This window comes from Augochlora pura, chromosome 10 (assembly GCF_028453695.1).
Source record: "Augochlora pura isolate Apur16 chromosome 10, APUR_v2.2.1, whole genome shotgun sequence".
Taxonomy (NCBI): Eukaryota; Metazoa; Arthropoda; class Insecta; order Hymenoptera; family Halictidae; genus Augochlora; species Augochlora pura.
In genome coordinates this window covers 27695126-27715484 of record NC_135781.1, presented here as the reverse complement: position 1 = coordinate 27715484, position 20359 = coordinate 27695126, and the positions used below count along the sequence as shown (strand labels likewise).

Here is a 20359-nt window from a genome sequence, read left to right as displayed (position 1 = left end):
GTTAAAGTGGCACTTACATGCTCTGCCAGGCCCACGGGTGGAAAGAAAATAAGCAAGACCGGAGGACGGTGGAATAAAATAAATTGGCTTACGAAAATGGCTTATTTGTTGCCCTTCCCCTCTTCGTTACCAGAATCGGCAGGGGCTTTTTTGTGAAATTCGACGCTCCATCGCGAAGAAATCGATAGTCACCGCCTTGTCCCTTTATTTTCGCTCGTCCTCGACGAACCGAATCCTTTCTCCTTAAACAAGCGAGAAACACGAGAATGAGGGACGCGAAATCGGGATAATGGCGCATTGAGCGGCCGGGATTATTTTTAACGTTGTCCAGCTACTCTTGGTTAGGCTCGAATCTTGAAACGCGAGAACTACACAGAAAGCACCGATCTCGGATTACTCTGCTTACTCGTTAACGACTGGAACTATCGAACGCTAAAACTGACTATGTAATTTTTATTGCCTTTTGAAAGAAACTGTACCGCACTTATCACGTCGTTACGTGCTTTTAATTACAAGGCGTATCCGAAAAAATTGGTATATTTGATATTTATTCATTTACGGGAGGATTTACCTTAAGTTATCGCTTAACGGTAGAAATCGAAAAGACGATACTCTGGACGAAGAAACCGAACCGTGTGCAGTAGATATTAACATTCGTAAAATATAATGTGATTCTGTTGTTTTTAAATAGTATGGTGTCTAATGGACATTCGCGATGAGGTGAAAGAGATAGTATCATCAATGCCATTTGAAATGCAAATAGAAGAACAAATAAAGTATGGCCCGTTTGAATAGAACAAAGATTAAACTTGAGCCTAGGGTATTTATAATTATGATCACCAGAAGCCATTCGATAACCGCTGCGGAAGACACGGAATGGCAAAAGTCGGTGTTGAATAATTTCAGTCTGCTTAAATAGATTAGCCATATCAGTATGGTGATCAGAATATTACTCTAAATGAGGTCGAACTCGAATACTCTGTTAATAAAACGATGTACATGATATATATATCCAGTAATTGTCCAGAAAAGCGTCATTATAAACCCAATAATCGTAAATTGAAGAACCTAGAGCCCGCCATTTTGTCGGGTTTGATAGTCGAAAATACCAGGATCACGTTTATCAAGACATTATTCAATAATTAATAGATATATTCATCCATGAAAGTGTCATTACAATAATTGTAAAATAAAGACAATGGAGCTCGCCATTTTGTTGGCTCTCGTAGTACCAGCAATGTCGAAGAATAAGTTTTGTCCAGTAATTATTAAACCAATAGTTGATATCCAGTTGATATCCAGTAATTTCCCACAAAATCGTCATTACGACCCCAATAATCGTAAAATAAAGATACTACATCCCGCCATTTTGCTAGGTCCGGTAATTCATGTAATATGAAGCAATAAGTTTTGAAAAACAAGACCGGATATTTAACCACCGCATGTCCGTATGAATATAGATCGGCGCTGGGATATCGTAAAATCGAGTGGAAATTATTTCGCTAAATAAAACAGCGTTCCAGTAAAAGTTCCGTGGAAACTTTCGCAGTTAGTTAATGCGTTCGCATCGTTCCCGATGAAAACGCTTTGGTCGCGGCAAGGATACGGTCGTGGTTGTTGGTCAGAGGAACGAAAGCGAGACGGAGGGCGATCGATAGCAGCCGAATTAATTGGCGTGTTTACTTGACGGTACGTTTCTCTCTTGAAGGTTCGTATGGCGGAGACGACGGGGGTGATGTTGACAGCGATCTTCGGGACGGTCGGAGGCCTGGTGGTGCTCGTGTTCCTCGGCCTGGCAGCCTGGCTCTATCTCCGCACGAGAAAGTTGAAACAGAGAAACGATGACTTCGTGGCCGTGAACGGGGATGATTTTTCGGACGAGCGGCACGGCGCGTTGACGGACCGAAAGAACGGTTTCTTGACTCTGACGACCCCGCTAATTAGCACGAAGGTGTTCGGGTAAGCAATAGAACATGAATCGAGCTTCTCGCGAGCATCGCCGTCAGTCCACGTGTCTCTCGCAGAGATTGAAAGCAATCGTGATATCGGTTTCAGACCTTCAAACAGTTCCAAGGACCGAATTAATGTCATAACTGTTATACATACGTGTATACCGATCCGGAGTTATATCAGTTTCAGTTCTCGAGATTTTTATGGTTATTATGCAGAAAACATAGGTCTGTTGAAAATATCTTCTCTCTGATAATTTTAATAAAATGTAGATAATATGCAAATAGTCTGAAATTCTTCTGTAAATCCGATTCATTTATTTGCTGAAACTTAAACAATATTTATAGCATAAGTAAAGCGCTGCGGTGCAGTTTACGAGATAAGATAACAGTTTACAATATGTATTTACGCAAGCGATAAAAGTGACGATATCATTTCCATTATAAATGAAAATATAGCGATCGATAAGACTGTGAATGATCTACGACAGTAACCATTTTATGACAACTTTGAAACCGATATGGGGGACCGATAAACAACAGTTTGAAACAGTTAATTACGAGACCGTTTCAGAACCTAGTCTCTATAACCCGCCGCTACCCTCTCGAATCGCGTGGTCCGATAGTATCCCGATGGTGGCTCGATGGTGGCCCGTTGGTGGACAAGGGGGTGGAAGAGCCTAACCGTCACGTCTAGTTGAGTCGAGTCGTGTCGAGTCGGTAAATTTGTCCGTAACTCGTCGCTTGCTTGCCACGGGTTGCGAGTATTATCGATCGAAGTGGCAACGGGGTCGAGGAAATTTCACGCAAAAATAATAAGCGCAATTACGTAAGCGGCCACAACGCGACGTGGCGCAGCGTTTCCAGTTGGAAAATTGGTCGGCGACGTTCTCGATTCCGCCGGTGTGACGGGAGGGTCGCGAAACGCGGTCGCGTGTCGTCGAAAGGCACAATGGACGGCTGCCTCGTAATTGCCGGTAATTACTTCCCTGTTATCATCTAACGACAACCTGGAACGTCGCGGAACCGCTCGAAAGGGCGTCCTTCTCTTTCTCTCTTTCTCTCTTTTACTTTTTTCCCCCCCTTATCCGTCTCGGACGTTTCTGTTTTCGAGGAGCGCGTCAACGGAAAAATAGCCGGCCAATTGGGGGATGTAACGGAGATAAACGATCTCGGATGACTCGTCGAGGGTCGTCCGTCCTCTCGAGAAATGGAAAACGTCGTTTGACTTCGCTCGGATCGATACGCGCTCTTCCGTAGCGGAGGACCGCGATCTCGGACCGAATGTTGGTCAGCGACGACTCCAACGAACGTCGGGTTCCCCGGTTTCACAGAGCTCGAAAGTCGTTCTTTCTAAGGGAGCAAAGGGCAGCGCATCTGACACGCGATTCGCGCGGAAATATTGCGTGTCTCAAAAAACTGCGAAGCTGGTGCGCTCCCGTACTTCCGTTGTTCCCGACAAGGTGCCAATTGGAAGAGTGCCAAGTAGTCGAGTGTTTCGTAGTACTTAAATCGACGACACGCAACAGATGCCACTTGTTACGTTGTACACTATACCTGGCTGATTTTACGGTATTCGCTTCGATCGGTCGTTCGGTTGTTCGTTCGGACACGCGGCTGATCGTGTTTGCTTCGTGGCAGTTGTAAAATAGTTTAAAGCGAGGATAACTCGATTGAGAGTACAAGGATAGGAGGGATTGGTTTCGTCTGCTTTAGAAGACAGAAGAATCGAGTATCTCCGGGGTGAAAATACTTATTTTTAAAAGGGAAAAAATATAGTATAGTTGGAATTACAGAATATTAAAACTCGAAGGTAGTCGTTGATTCTTAAAAGGCTCGTTCGGAGGGTTAATCCTCAACAAGACTGCCAATTACTCTGAATTATTGTTTCAGTAAATATTGCATATTTCCAAATTAGTAAGTGCAAGTAAATATACACATTATAACACTACGAAGTTGATGGGATAATAGAGAATTGAATTAATTTCTACATAATTACATTAACATAGTATATTAATGATGACTGAGAATTCAATATGGACGCCGTACTAGCTCTAAACGTACATTCCGGAATGTTTAATAGTACATATCCTGCCATTGGTTTTTTTACCCATTAACTGCTCATTTAGACATATTATAATTTTCCTGATGTTTCCGTAACATTCACGTAATTTATTAATCACCCTTAACCTAGTATGTATATATTTTTTTTCATGTGCGAAAGTGATGACCTTCGTCTAAATAAAATAAATAAATAAATCGTGGGGCCGCCACTGCCGGCATAATCCGGTTAAGGGTTAAGCTCTCTCTCTAAAGGATCAATGCCGAAAGAAAGCATTTGAAACCGGCCGATTTAACAGATCCGATAGTTCCAGCGGCAGCTTGATGGACGGCTCTTCGCTATTGTTCTCCGGACGTGTAACTTTCGCAGCTTCCGGTCAAAGAGCTCCAAAAGGTTTAAACTTTCCCGACAGCGGAATACACAGCGTGAAATCGATTTTGTTGCGCCTCGAGCACGAGAATTGTAGGTGTAGACCATTAGGATCGCTGGCGTCCATTACGCTTAGGCCGAACGACAACCGGACGTATCATGCACGATCGAGGAACGGAGCAAAAAAGACTGGTCTGTTGATAGACTATTTGACAGATGACCCCCGCTGATAACCAATAATCGGGGGGAGAGAACGTCGGAGCCAAGCCGATTAATTCGCCGCGAGGAAAAACTGAAAGCTATTACCGCGCGGTGGTTAGTATACGATGCATACATGCATACAGTTCCGTACAAAACTTTCGGGACCGTGACTTTTCGGAAAAGCAACGTCCAAAAGAATTCGGCCGAACTCAAGGATGCGTGGGGCAGAACAATGCCGGACAAACAAGTTGTTTACCATTTATCTCGGTTAAAAATGTTATGCTTCCACAACGGCGAAGAAAAAGTCTGTTCGTCCGTAGACTTTTGCGCGCCACTGTATATCGTTAGTCCGGATAATTCGGAGGGGACGTAAGGTGAAAAGGCGGGGGTCGAATAAAAGAGCCTGTGTTAAAGAAAGAAAGCGAAGGATACAGGATGTGGAATATTGAAGATACCGAGAACAAGGCGACGAGTAGGAATAGAGGGCTAAAACGAGGCAACGACGGAGACGGACGCGGAAAAAGCAAGAGATGGAGAGAGAAAGAGAAGGAGTGAGTGAGTGAGAGAGAGAGAGAGAGAGAGAGAGAGAGAAAGGCTAAGAGGGAGGGAAAAAAGCAGGGTCTACGAAGCAGAACGAAAGGGGGAAACGGGAATGAGGAAAAGCGGAAAATGGTGGATATCGAGAGGAGGACAAGGGCGTACGGTGGTTGTAATGTTGAATTGGTCGGCAAAGGATAGCTGGACAAGAGGACGCTGACGATGGAGGTGATGGTGGTGGTGGTGGTGGAGGTGGCGGTGGTAGCGGTGACTGTGGCTGTTAGCAGTGGGGGTGGCAGAGGTGGTAGAGAGAAAGGTGGTGGAGGTAGCCGATGGTGGTGGTAGGTAGCGAAAGGTGGTGGTGGACGGGGTCGAAAAGGGAGGGGAATAGATGTCTTGGTTGTAGCTCGTAGCAGGAGCAGGAGCAGGAGGGGGGTCGAAAGGTATTCTCTGCCGAGGTACGGGAAGAGAAGGCTCCGCCGAGTGGAGCGGAATGGAGCGGAGTGGAGTGAGCGGCGCGGAGCGGCGCAGCATGGCACGGGGATGGAACAGGATGGTTAGGACCAGTTACGGCTAGGTAGGAGCGAGGGTAAAAGCATCAGGGGGAAGAGGAGGCGTAGGAGAAGTCGAGCGGCCGTAGGGTGGGGGCTGGTACGCAGGGGTAGCGGTGAATTCTGGGGGTTGGAAGCAGCTGAGTACAGTACGCGAGTAGGTCACACCACGGCGAAGAGCGATAGTTCGCGGTTAGCAAACGGTTCGTTCGTTGGTTCGTTGGATCGTCCGTTCGTCCGTTTTCGTTCGGTTGGACAAGAGAACCCATTGCGCTCGTTCGCACCGGCTCTGCGTTCTCTTCGACCACTTTGTTCTGGTTCTCGCGGCATCGCATCGGTCGCGTGGTCGTTTTGCTTTCGCAGGCGAGAGAGAAAAAATGGGTGATCGCGCGTCCACAGCCGCGTAACCGACGACCGTCGTCGTCGACCGTCGACCGTCGATTCGTATCGCGAATCTCACACACGACAAGTAAATTCCCCATCGATCCTCCACTCGGAGATAGCCATCGTTCGAACAGCAACCCGAAATCGTTCGAATCGTTCGATTGTTGTCAACAGCCTTTTCCGCGACCGAAAGACTGCCGCAGCGTCGTAACTCCGGAAAAGATATTCCGTATCTTCGGCATAGGTAAACGATTCGGGCTCGCCAGCTGCGTCCCGAGCAGACCGTTTCCCCATCGATCGAAGACACGAACGATCTTTTCTGTGTCTCCGGTTTTTCTTTCCTCGCGCCTCCGGTTTCTCGCTGGCTCGCACGCGTGCATCCGGTTCACCCTCGCCTCGCGCATTGCTCTACAACACTACTACTACCGATATTTCCTCCTATTGTTCGGCACGACTTGGCTCGACGGTCCGCGATCCTTGCGCGATCGACGCACCGCCGTTCCCCCTTTGATTCACGAGACAGCGATCGCGAATTCGAGCGTGAATTCAGGCGTGAATTCGAGCGTGTATTCGAGCGCAGAAGGAAGAGTAACCGGGGGATCGAAGGTGGACAAGAGGGCAGGAGAGACGCGCAAATTCCCACGCTCGCTCCGATGAGTTTCATGTTTTCGGGGACGGAGCACGGCGAGCATTCTTGACGTTCGAAAACGCTTTCAAGCTTAAATATATAGTTCGTCTTCGGTGCGGAAAGGAGAGAGAGAGAGGAGAGAGGAGAGAGGGCGGGCGAGCGAGAGAAGAGGACAGAAAGGCAGACCGAGGAAAAAGAGGCTAAACGTCGTCGCGTCGCGTCCGAGAGATCCGAGAATTCGATTTCTTTCAACGAACGCAAGCTTCTTCTTTAGAACAACGAACATGCACGGTGATCACGCACTCGGCGTGCTAACGTTTGCGAAACAGAAGGCACATTGTTACCGTTGATCCATCGATTTTCCCCACGTATAGAATCCCGTTGTTGAAACTACTACCAACGTTATTTTTCTATCGATTTTCTTCGAGTGGAAGAGAGAAGCATCTCGAGGGACGCCAGATAGTCTCACGCGTCTCGTCGAGAGAAAAAGAGGGAGAGAGATAAATATATATACATATAGAAAGGGAGAGAGTGAGAGAGAGAGAGAGAAGGAGGGAGAGATAAAGAGATAGAGAGACGAAATATCGGAGAACGAGAGACGAAAGATCAGAGATGAAATTGGATTTCAGCTGAAAAGGATCGAGAACCCGGTGGAACGCTACTATCGTTCGCATCGACCGGCCGGATTAATTCGAAGCGTTTCTCCGTTCTCGCGAGGAGAAACGAAGACGAAGACGCGGTGCGGGTGGAAGGGATAGAAAGAGAGAAAGAAATCCACGAGGAGGAAGGAGGGGGGGTCTCGCGAAAGAAGAGAAGCGGAACAGAGCGGGTGAATTACCTGTTTGTACGCGCAAGAGCATCGAACTTATTAACGATTCGAGCGTCTCTCGTTGCGAGTCGGTGGCCGAGTGTGCAGCACGAGAGGAAACGAACGGAACAACGAGATATCACCGGTTGTAGGAGCAACGATTCCTTGGTCGATCCTTGGCGAGCCTTGCCAGGAAACACGAGGGACAAGAGCGAATCATGCGATACAACCTGTCGACGAATGCGTTAGCGGTGATACGACTCATCGAAATCACATAAACGAATAAGAGAGAGAGAGAGACGAAAAGGCTGCTGGTTCGCGACTCGGTGAACCGATTCGAAGAAACAGAGGGACAGAGAAATTCGTATCGCAACGAGAGAGAACGGTAGTCGGAGAGTCGCTCGACGCACGATACATCGATTAAAGGAATTGGAATTGTAGCAGAGGACGCGGGTTCGATCGAACGACTCGGGAATAGCAGTCCAACCGCGACAGGACTCGTCTCTCGATCCATCGGATCGAACGCAGGCTCGCACGATTCGCTCCTCGTATCTGTTTAGCTCGGTTCTAGAGGAGAACACGATCGAATATGGAAATCGCAGCCTCTGCAATGTTGGATGGCCTGAAAAATAATCGAATCAGCAAGTTGGCACTGTCGCGGTTCTTGTCGCAGAGTCTGTGAGTAAATTAACCCGGTCGTTGGTCACGAGCACGTAATCGATTCGACGCGATACGAAGTAAAGAGGGTGCTCGCAGGCACCGGCACGTAGCGCGCACTAATTGATTGCTTGGCTTGGTTACTATGCTTCTGCCGACGAATTTGCGTATCATCGTCATTCGTAGACAGTCTCTCGCATATCCGGTTCGCAAAAAGTCCGACTCGTTCGATCGCTTGCCCCCACCCCCCTCCTCAAGCCTCCCAGCCCCGCTCTCTGGCCCTGCGACCCATGCGTCCCTTTTGCGACCCTGCACCCATCATCCCTCACGCATTGATCTTGTCGCGGCCCGTTTCTTTCGATCGGACGCGCTCGGATCGCGCGCGCGTCTTCTTATCGATCCACGGCTGAGAATGGACGAGGAATCGGAAAGCTGTTCGATTCCCGGTCTCTCGCGGATTCGATCCGGCAGAAGAAGACAGAAAGAAACGTGTCACGAGCGATCCCGCGTTCCGGAGATTGATCTGTTCTCCAGCCTATTAGATTGGGGAAGCTTCGATCCTCGATTAAAATCGTACGACCGATCTTCATCTCGTTTTGAATGACACTCATGCATATATAGAGCTTTCGTTGACAAATGCAAGCGCGTAGAATTTTGTTCCGTTGAACCGTGTAATCGCGGCCCGTAGTCGTAGAATGGTAGTGTATTTAGTGGTAGCTAACTCCAGTTATTTCCGTTGGAAAGATGTATGAGGGGGGGATGAACCAGGGAAGGGAGAGAGGAAGAAAATGAGAGAGAGAGAGAGAGAGGGAGAGAGAGAGTATGTGTGCGAGAGCGAGAGAGACGGGCGGAAACTCGGCCCCCGGAGAAATGAAAAATTCGTCGACGAAAGTTTCTATTAATCGGCGTCAGGCCGTTAATACGCTCGCTCGAGCGGATTCGATAACCGGCGGATAACCACCGTGGGTGGAAAGATCCGTCAGGCTGTCGTTTATCCGGAGAACCCGACAGAGTACCTCGTTGACCGCCAAGAGAGATTCCGATATACGTAGGCGGCCGACGCGTTAGGTCCGCGCCGGTTTTCAAAGAGAGGAGAGAGACGCGACTCCCTCTCGCGCGCTTTGAAAAAACTCTAACTGGAAACGACAGATGGGGCGTACCTTTAGAAAACCGCGACGAGCAGAGTCGACATTTTTAATCAAGGCCTCGCGATCCCGAGGAAGAAAGAGACAAAGGACTCGTTCGCGGCTACACCGTCGATAAAAGCCCGAATCGAGACGTGCTTGTCTGCTTGTCAGTTGGTCGACGGTCGGCCCGTCTTGTCGGGTGACGCGTGTCGCGCCTGCGCGGCCTCGCGTATACCCGTTTCCCAACCCTTATATTTTTCCATTTTTTTTTTCTCCTGTTCTCTCTTTCGCCCTCTCTCGTGTTTCCCACAGTACTGGCGAAGAAGATACGAGTAATTAAAAGGACACCGGGCGGCGTCGATGGCCCAGTTCGTATCCCGCTCGGTGCCCTCGGGCTCTTTAGAAGATCGCGTTGAGAAAAACGAGACCAGCAGAGTCTGTGGCTAAGCAATTCGGTGAGAGAATTCGCCTCTACCTCTGCCACGTTCTACCTTGATCGCGGCACGCGGCCTATTGCGTACACGGAGAGGGTCCAGTCTGACCTCGTTCGATTAAACGACGGCGCCGTCGAAACGGTAACTACCCCTTGCTCGCGATCTCTCGTGCACACGGGGTACAAACGCAGAGACCAGCTTGATATCGATCGCCGGGACAAGCACCGGTATAAAGCGTAATCCGATAATCCGTTCGGGATGAAGAGTCGCCGAGGATAAGGAGTTCGATTCGCGATAAGGCAAAGATTTTCGCGAAAACCGATAACCAATAACCGATCGAAGAGGGCGCAAAGGGTGGGTGTGCTTCTACGGAGCGGAACAAGAAATACCACGGTCGGTCGTGAGAGGGTCGGTAGGGAGAGAAGACGGCCGAGAAGTCGGTGCACAAGGGAAACGATGATGGAGCGGGTGTAAGGGCTGGACGCGAAGTCGGGGGATGTGGCCGGGTCGAGGGCGCCGCGAGGTAGGGGGTGGTTGCCCGGTGCGTAGGAGAGCCTGCTGTGCTATGGTGCCGAGAACTCCTTTGTCGGGCGACGAGGTGGCGCCAATGTATCGAAAGCACCGATGTGTATGCAACACCTCCTGCTTTTTCCATCGAAACTTCAGTCGCTTACGTGGAACGGTTGCGGTTACCTGCGAACCCAACTCCTCCCGCGGATTACAACGCAACAGGACGCGGTGCGTTTCGTCTCATCCTCGTTTTCACTCTGCCCGATCGAAGCTATTTTCTTAAATGACCACTGTAAACAATTTCCTTACACGATTCCCGTAAACGAATCCCGTAAACGATCTTCGCAAGCGATCTCCGAGATCTATCTCCGCGAACTATCTCCGCAAACGATTTTCGTAAACGAACTTCACAAACGCTTCGCCTTCCAGTCTTCCAACGTTTCGGATCGCTCGCGTTCAGCGAGCCTGTGCAGATATCATTGTGTATTTCAAAATCATCGCAATCTTTCTATCGGACATCAGTTTCTTCAGTTTCCCATGGCGAGCATCGCCGTTCGCGTAAACATCCGCAGTCTATTCTTCGCCGATCGGCTTTCCCATCCCCGACTCTTCTCCCTTCTTGTCTCTCATGCGAGCACCCCTTTGGAGAAGAGGTAGGACACCGCCAGAGAAAAGCCATAATGCGTGGAACGCCGACGATCGTTAGCGTCCGGTGCAACTATGCGATGCGCACACAGGGTACGCGAGAGTAACAGGTGGCTTGGGGACTGAGTGCCGTGTCGCGATTAACGTGATACGCGTCCTCTTTTGATCGGTAGTTCGCTTTGTTCGAGAACGCTCTCGAACGTAAATACGAGAGAAAAACAGAAGTGAATTATGCGTATGCATTCTATTCTCTGGTGAGCTGCTCGTTTGGTATCGACGACGTTCGTGGGCTTCAAGGTCCTTCATTGAAGCCTCGATCGAAGATGGAGATTGCTCGAAACTGGCAATGTCCCCAGGAATCTTCATAAACCTGCCAAACGCGTTCGTAAAGACGATTAATACGTTCGATTGGTGCGATATTTTAGCGGCCATTGCTCGTTTCGAAGGTGTGAAAATGATTTACGAGACGTTACGTTGTGAAACGGGGAGCTATTCTCACCTGGAGTGTACGCACGACGGCCACTAAGGTGGAACCAGCGTCGAACATCTGCCCGGGCCGCGCGTTCTATGCAAATTTTATGAAAATCGTAGGGGGTGGCATGGAATAACAACCCCTGCGAGTGCAGTGGAGAGCATTGGAATATCGACGACGCGTTCGTGAAGCTGTAGAGATGTGTTGCTTTGGTCGGTACACTTTTTTTCACGGCGAAGAATCTTCGGTTTCCCGTGACCTATGAACCGTGGCACTCACCGCGCGTCGTACGCATCGATTCGCCGGGGCCGAAAACACAATAGCCCGGTAACGAAGTCTGAACCCCGAAAATCCTAATGTAAATCCCGGCCTAAAACAAAGTAGGATTTTATGAGTTTTCGTGGAAGTTATGCCGCTCGCGTACCCCGACCAAGAACCTGTTGCTTAGACGTTCTTCGGCATTGACCGAGCTGCTCCACGGCCAGGAACTCGTTCCTTGTGTCGTGCGCGTGCGTTCCGATCGATCGTCCCCGCGATAGGTACGTAATTTCCTTTGGCCCGAGAACTTTTCACTTTTTACTGGCGCAAAGTCGAAGCCGACGCCAGTATTCGTACGTCGTTTCGTTGTGGAGGCTCGCGAGTTCCTTTGGGGCAAGCTTTGCTGGACAATCGCGAAAGGAGGGAGGGGTTATTCAATATCGTTATTCGAATTCGAACCTGAACAGGCGTAAAATTGATATTTTTAATAAAAAAAAAAAAGGCCGAAGGCGGAATCGTTTCGGCGACTCGCTTGGTATCTCTGTTGATAGGACGATTCGGAGGAAGGGTTCGCGTGTCCAGCGGGATGCGCGCGCCGTGTCTATCGACCTTCGCGAACGTCGTTGCCACGTGCGCGACCCAATGCGTCCCTGACTCGATTTCGGATCTGTCGTTCATTTTTCGACTATAGGCGATTCCACGGGGCCTAGATCGACCCTTCACGAGTCGTCGCTCTTCCTTGCTCTAAACCGTTTCGATTCGGTCGCGATTCCCCAAACTGGCCCCCGAGTCGTGCTGGATAGGAACCACTGAAAATGTGCTGATACCCCGAGGTGCAGCAGTGGTGGAGGCGGCGGTGCTAGTACCGGCGAGTGTAGCTGAGATCGATCCAACAACACCCTTCTTTCGACCGACCGACCGACCGACCGACCGACCGACCGAACGACCAACCGTCCATCCATCCACCAAGCAAGTCCCCGAGACAGCGAGACAACAATTTCTCACACCCCCTTAGCTTCACCTAGACCGCGCCGTACCCTACCCCTGGTCATTGAAATTGCATGAATCCGCTACTGTTCAGACCGTGTTCGTGCTCGAAACGCGCGTGCAAGCGAACTGACAGGAGTCCGGTGAACCTGGGGAAATAGCGCGGATCGGGAATGTGAACTCGTTCACGCGCTAGTCAAGGCTAAACAGAGACAATTCTTGAACTCCCGTAAAACGAACCATGTGGGCTGCTGTCACGAGGTCTTTGGAAATACTGGTCGCTTTCTTCGAGTATTATACCACCAGGTAAGATGTGCGTGTTTCAACGATATCGATTCGGGTAAATTAAAGATCTAAAGTATAATCAACATACAGACCGGAAGCTATTACTCTCTCGTGCGCAAACTTTAGGAGATGATGCGAGCGGATCAGCTCGCTCCATTCGGAAGCGTATTTTCCTTTGTTCTCTCGAGCTTCTCTACGCCTCGTGTCGCTCTATCCATCGATCTATCGGTTTCTTTGTCTCTACGTTTCTTTCTCTGCCTCTTTGTCTGTCTGTCTGTCTGTCTAACTATCTGCATCTCTCTCTCTCACACACACACACTCTCTCTCTATTTCTCTGTCTGTTTCTCGTACTCTAACTTTGTCTCTTAGCTCTCTCTCTCTCTCTCATTCTCTCTCTCTCTCTCTCACTCTGCATCATTCTGTTCCTCTATTTTACTTCGAATCACTCCGATTTTCCTTTTCGCCGCGTTACAAAGCGAGAAACTCGATAGCATCCGGTTCGAAGCGTCCGTACGACTCTTCTTTTCCTCGGCTCCAGAGGAGCGAACAACACCGCGAACGATCAAAATTGACGGCCAAGGATGATGGTCACATAGGCGTTCACACGTAGCGCTTCGTGACAACACACGTCTTATCCCGACGAGAAACGGATATCCTCTCCTTCGTCGGCGTGTTCTCTGGAAGCCCGGCTCGTCGAAACTCATTAACTCCTGTCTCATTTTCTTTTGTTTCATGCCTACTTTTCGGCGTGTGTTACCGTTGGGATGCAGAGCCCAGTTGGAGTAAGTATGAACTGGCGAAAAAAAAAAAAAGATAGAGAGAACACCCTTCGGTTACCATCCAGAGTACCGATTCTCATGTGATGTATGTTTTCTGTCTTCTTTCCATTCTCCTTCTTAAAATGGGGAACGTTCCGTTCCACGGATGGCCGCTGCTTCGTTCCCTATCTCGTAAGTAGCTCTCTCTCTCTGTGTATTCGATCGAATTCTCATCCACCGTAGACCCTCCACAATTCTACACAACACCACACGTGGAGAGAATCGTGCCCGCGGTTTAATGACGACGCTCTTCTTCGAACAGATCCACATTTTCCGCCTCGTGCTCGGTCGAGCTGCGACCGAGGCGGACCCAAAAACCCTCTCCGAAACGGCTCGCGTTTTGACCGGGTCTTGTTTTGCATCGTAGCGCCATAGAAACCGTGGCAAACGAGAAAACCCGCGTTTGCTTCGCAGCTTGCAAGCCTCTGCCAAACACTTTACAATAGGACTTGTTCGTACCGGGGTGCTCTTAGCCCGTAGACATTCGTCCCGGTCGTCGTTGTCGTCCGTTTAATAACGCGCCCGTTGTCGCGCGAGTTTAACGTGCTCGCGACGTTTTATGCTCGCGAGAACATGGGACAAAAACAGTGCTCGACGAAAATTTGACGAGCCGCCGTGTTTATCTCCGTTTTGGGGCACAGCGGAGAGCGCCTCTCTCGAGGGTGAGCAGGAATCAATTTCTCTCGCTCTCCCCAATGAAAATCTGCGTCTGCATAAAGGTCCGCAGTGTACGCCTATCGCTTTTCGGGCGAATAATACGACAGCAGCGGGAACGATGCGATCGCATACTTATCGCTGGCAATATGTATCAATTCGCGAATGTTGCACGCCTGCAGCGAACGGCGCGACATACTGGACAGTCGTTATGACCACTTGCCTACGTTATCGGACCGTGGCCGTGGTTTGATAACGGCGATACATTTAGGTTTCGAATCAATACTTGCGCATCGATGCGTTGCGGGGTTCGCTCCGAAACGGTTTGTAACAGGCAACTGCCGGCGATATAGGTTTATATCGGGCGACAGACATTTTTCTGCAACTCCGGGTTTCACGGAACGACCTACACAATCGGGGGGATTCGTGCGAGGATTCGTAGTCCGTGAATAACCATTCCTCGTTAATTATAGAACGAAACAAAATTAGTACCCGAGGCGTCGAGCCAGCGATCATAACAGCTGTCCAGTCGGCTCCTATCGCTACAGGCTTAGAACGTTCGGGGCGATTGGAGTGGGGTGGACAGCTGTTACGACTAGACTGCGGAACTTTATGCAAATTCGCATTTTCATAGGCAAATTCGATGAGACTCGAATTAAGTAAGATTCTGTTGGGCGTAAGGTTCGAGCCCCATATATCTTCTTTAAATCATTGTGTCAGCCGGAAGACTTTCCCGTAAAGTCGTGAGCTTTCATATAAAAGTTTCGGGTCATATTGGCCCGAGCACTGGGGAGGGTAAAGCTAGGCAAACGAGGATTGGACGAGGGTTGAAACTTACCCGACAAGCCAATTGGCTTCCACCGAGGCATAAGCTAAATAAAACGATCCGAGGATTCAACCCTTTCGTTGCCAGATGCCCCATCTACACGCGAAGAATGCCACTATTCATACGAGCGATACGCTGTTCCGTGGCATTTTTCGCATAAGTACCGAAGCACCGAATCATTTAAATATGGTCTAATTTTAACCAACCCGAGGTCAGCGACTCTTAGATACAGTAAACCTCGATTATTATTATTATCATTTGTGATATGTGGGTTGTGTAACCTGTTGGCAATGTCAGAAGTGCAAATATATTAATACGATGATAAAGAAAGAAAAAAAATTAAAATACATAAAGATGCATAAAGTATTCGAAACTTTGAGCTTTGAACGTATTATTAGTACGTTAAGAGTCGAAAATGAACTGCATGAATTCCCACAAAATTGTACATCTGTACTTATATTTTACATCTTTCGCATTCTGGATATCCTAGTAAAGTTTCGTTTAAAAATCAAATAAAAAAGTAATCGAATTGATCAAATTAAAAGGTAAACTATTACGTACAGACTATTCAATCCAAGTCGATTCATACGTGACACAATGTACTGTATAAATCGGTAAAGAATTACACATTGCTCTAACAAAATATTTGTTTTATTATACCAACACCCCTATTTGCTCAATTCTTTGATATAACCGAGGTTCATCTGTAAGTGATCCTCGGAAGGTAACATTTCTCTTTTGTTCATGGTTATTACCATGTCATTTGTCCTCCATTATAGGAAGATTATCGGAGGCTAGGTGTATCAATGTAAATTGAATGATTGCCACCGTAAAGATCCAAAAGCCCAGAACACTGTTTGAAAACGAGCTCGGTAACCTCGCGAAAAGCAGACGACAGCGACGAAAAGAGGAAGAGGGTAGCAGTAGCGGTACGGGTTGGGGGTGGGGGGTCAGGGTGTGAGAGGGCCAGGTAATTGGACAGATGACTCTGCTTCAGAACGACCGGCAGTCCGGCGAACAAACCGGCGGCTTCCGGTAGCGGGCCTGGAGGCGGAGGCATCGGAACCGGAGGGACGAGCGCGGGCGGAACCGTCCTCGCAGCGACCGGATCGGCTTCAGGAACGGTCTTAGGGTGCAGCGGCGGCGGGTCCACCGCTTCAGGGTCCGGCGCGAGTAGTTCGGGGCCGGGTACAGGCAATGCGAACGCTAGCACCAGCGGAATGGCCGGTGGCAACCCGGTTTCCGGTAGCAGCGCCGGCAGCATGGTCGCCGGAGCCGGCGAGCCACGCACGCCCACCGCAGGAGCGCAAAACAAACAGCTGCAGAACGTCAAAGGAGATCACCCCTCGGTTTGTTCTAGTTTCTAGCTTCTAGTTTCTAGCTTTTAGTTTCTAGTTTATACTGGCAACTGGCACGATTAGGCCGCTGGGAAATAAACGACGATCAGCGGACTCGTGTTTCAATCCGTGGCAAAGTAGGGTCACACGGGAACCTCGATACCAGTTGCCATTTTACGGCATTCGGCAAATCGTTGAAAATAAATTGCTCGGTATAGTTACGTTCTCGTAACCCACGAGTTTCCCGATCGAGAGTTCTTGTTTCGATCAGAGAAATTGATTTAACCCTGAACTGGTTGCACGTTCATTTAGACTACGAGGTACCCACTCTCCAATGTTTCATAAAATTCTAAAGAAATTGGTCACAATGCTGTTAAATATTACACAATTTAACACTATGCAGTGTAACATCATGTTAGGCTTGTTACGAAGGTTTATAACTCAATCCATTAAATACAGATATTATTCGCGTCTTCCACGTGTAAATAACTTTCTGTCCTCCTATTATTAATGTTTAAACGGTAGAGTAAATGTTGGCGTATTATAAATGGACAGTTCAGAAGACAATCTGATATTTAACATGTAATGCATCAGTTAATAAATCGATATAGATTATTGTTTCACATAACAAATTACTGTTAACAATAATGACAAATGGAAGCAGCTTACAGGCAAAAAGTGTAACAGTATTTTTCCATAAGTCTTATCAATCCTGTCACCGAAGATAGGACGACAAAAGCGTTGTTTGAAAAAAATTACTGGCCTCTCCGAAGGTTCTAGAACGTCGATCGTTTCACCTTGGTAGGCTATGGGTTGAGCATAATTTAAAGTGTACCATCTGAAATATCTTCCCTGTCTTGGAAAGTTTATTTTAAGTGATTTCGACGAGCAAGAGATGCTTTCTTAATCGATAGACTTTTAAACGACGACGTACACATACATACAAGTATTCGCAGTCGTCAAGGTTCGAGTCATCAATCTTCGCGACCTTGATTAGGAGAGATCTAAAAATGGGCTTGTCCTATATGACCTTGAGACGAATTTTTGCTTGAACAAGCTTTTCGATAACCGACAAGAATGATACACTCGCGAGATTATTCTTTTGTAGAAAATTGAGTTGCGAGACTAACGAAGCGTCGAGAATAAAATGTACACTCGGGACGACCCGCGAGACGTATATTTTCCTTCTCAGGCTGGGAACAAAGGGGTACTTAATCAATGTGGAGGAGACACCAGAAACAAATGAAGGAGCCTCGTTCGTATTAGGCGAGAGATTACAATTCCAGCATGACGCGTAACAGCGACACGAACTTTTCGAAGGATACCGCGAAGCGTTGCTTCTGTGGCAGAAGTTTTATTGCTCCAGACAATGGTCTCAATGTTTCACCAAGTAGCAAGTTTGATCGGGCAAAGAATACTGTCGGAGATAAATCGGGAGCAGGTTCGCGGCCTAATTTATTTATTGCGTTGTGCCCCAGTTTGAACTCGCGAACCAACGCTATTCGTAAGTCATGGTCACTCGAGTTCGGAACAACCTGTGTACGTCTTCGAGCGTCTGCGAATAATGAAACAAAATGGCGCGATTAGCCTATACATATTCATCACCGCGTGGAAATTTGAGCAGACGAAGATTGGTTATAGAACATCCTAATATTATTCTTTCTTGGTCGGAGGGTTGACAGGATAACGGAGATTCGCGTGACACCCAAACCTTATTGTTGGCCAAAGATAAGGTGACGATGAAAAGAAAACAACGATCGATTTCCGTTCTCTTTTTTTTCCAGAAAGCATTCCTGCAGAGCAGATCCATGTCGTTGGTCGACATGTACATCGACAACTCGGAGCCCAGCGAGAACGTCGGTCAAATACACTTCAGCCTGGAGTACGATTTCCAAAATACAACGCTTATTCTTCGTATCATACAAGTCAGTGACTTCTCCAACAGCATTTACTTTTGTCGCGTGCACTTGTCGTTCCCGTCGATTTCGGCATTACAATAAAGATACGAGGAACGAAAGAAGCGAGACGAAACCGAAGGACAAAGAGACATATAGATTTGTTTGATTGCAGGGCAAAGATTTGCCGGCGAAGGATCTGTCCGGGACGTCCGACCCCTACGTTCGTGTCACCCTTCTGCCGGACAAGAAGCATCGACTCGAGACCAAAATAAAGAGGCGCACGCTCAATCCGCGTTGGAACGAAACGTTTTACTTCGAAGGTAAACTGAAAACGATCGTGGTCGTACGACTGGCCGAGGCGTCTCGACCGTTTACGCTGTGTACGCTATTCATTCGCTGTTTATAGGTTTCCCGATTCAGAAATTGCAGAGCAGAGTACTGCACTTACACGTGTTCGACTACGACCGATTCTCGAGGGATGATTCAATCGGCGAGATATTCCTACCGCTCTGCCAGGTACAATTACCATTAATGCCGATGTTCGTGTAAATACTTTTCAAAATCCCTCGAATAAGAACCCCTCAATCTATATTATTGCTACACATTATTTACAATTGGTAAAACCTGTTGGTCTGAACAAATCTCGTTCATCGTGTCCCGCTACATTACAGTGTATTTGAAGGTAATTGCGTGATGTTTGTTTGTTCGCTTTTCACGTATCGAGAGGAATTGTTTGTGATATTTATTTTCATGAAAATACTGTGTATTATTTCTTGTTTAAAAGAGTAATATTATATATCTCAGAAACAGTTAATTGTAGGGCAAATGCACTTGAATGCTTTAGACATTCCATCGACGAAATAACAAAATTGATATTATATTATATAAATTCGTAAACCGTGTAACATTTGCAAGTAATATTTCATTGAATTCATTGAAACGATCAAGTTATATAAGGGAGCAGAGTCCGTGAGACAATTTCTGTATAGCTTACTATCGGAAAGACTACTGTATAATTCTATTGCCATCTGTTTTTGATGTCTAACGTGACGAAATGATTTCGTAAATTGCAAACGCGCCAACGACACTAGAGGCTTTTGATTGTATCTTGACCCCGGAAGCCACAAAATTTATTCGAAGACCCTGATAGTCCCCGTAGTCTCCATATTGTTCAAGAAGCAACCGACACCGTTCGGCAGGGTCAAACAACCCTCGGTCGATTGATAATAACGTTGTGGCGCTTTTTATTCGGCTCTCGGCACCCTTATTATTCTCGATATTGGGTTTTGGGCAAAATGCGCGATATGTGGGTAGTTGTCTAGCCTCGGACTATGCTAAATGTCCGACTGTGTAGCTATAGATGACCGCCGATGACCGCCACTGACCGCGCCTGACCGCGCCCGCGTCGACGTTCGCAAATTCGCTGATCGATTCGATTGCCGTAGGTCGACTTTTCGGAGAAACCCTCATTCTGGAAGGCTCTGAAGCCTCCGGCGAAGGACAAGTGCGGGGAATTGTTGTGCTCGTTGTGCTACCATCCGAGCAACTCCGTGCTGACTTTAACGTTGCTGAAAGCGAGGAATCTCAAAGCGAAAGACATCAATGGAAAATCAGGTGAGCACGCGGGCAGTCGTTACTCGGAACGACTGCATCGATGACCGTTCCTCTATCCGCAGATCCGTACGTGAAGGTCTGGTTGCAATTCGGCGACAAGAGGATCGAGAAACGGAAGACCCCTATATTTAAGTGTACTTTGGATCCGGTGTTCAACGAGGCGTTCTCTTTCAACGTTCCCTGGGAGAAGATTCGAGAGTGTTCATTGGACGTTATGGTCATGGACTTCGATAATATCGGAAGAAACGAGCTGATCGGCCGAATTCAGTTGGCAGGTAAGCTGATTCGGATATCGCCTTTCACCGGGACTATTTATACGGGAAAGCTGGTCGGAATTATTTTAGCTCT

The 20359-nt window shown here is 48.0% G+C and overlaps 1 protein-coding gene across 16 annotated transcripts in view; it reads left to right on the top strand.

Moving 5' to 3' along the window:
• Syt7 (Synaptotagmin 7) overlaps nucleotides 1-20359 on the top strand; it is a 30341-nt gene that overhangs the window by 4400 nt on the left and 5582 nt on the right. Inside the window, exons 1-9 of one of the 16 annotated variants that reach the window (XM_078191724.1) lie at nucleotides 5854-5872; nucleotides 12674-12885; nucleotides 13635-13646; nucleotides 16160-16511; nucleotides 18284-18424; nucleotides 18570-18717; nucleotides 18804-18913; nucleotides 19843-20011; nucleotides 20074-20286. In XM_078191724.1, the coding sequence (XP_078047850.1) occupies nucleotides 12821-12885; nucleotides 13635-13646; nucleotides 16160-16511; nucleotides 18284-18424; nucleotides 18570-18717; nucleotides 18804-18913; nucleotides 19843-20011; nucleotides 20074-20286 (1210 nt within the window). In that variant the 5' untranslated portion in view covers nucleotides 5854-5872; nucleotides 12674-12820. Of the gene's footprint in view, nucleotides 1-1630; nucleotides 1960-5852; nucleotides 8168-9847; nucleotides 12886-13634; nucleotides 13647-13670; nucleotides 13815-16159; nucleotides 16512-18283; nucleotides 18425-18569; nucleotides 18718-18803; nucleotides 18914-19842; nucleotides 20012-20073; nucleotides 20287-20359 lie in introns of those variants that run through there. The other 15 variants (XM_078191723.1, XM_078191722.1, XM_078191721.1 and 12 more) reach the window with 15 other exon arrangements.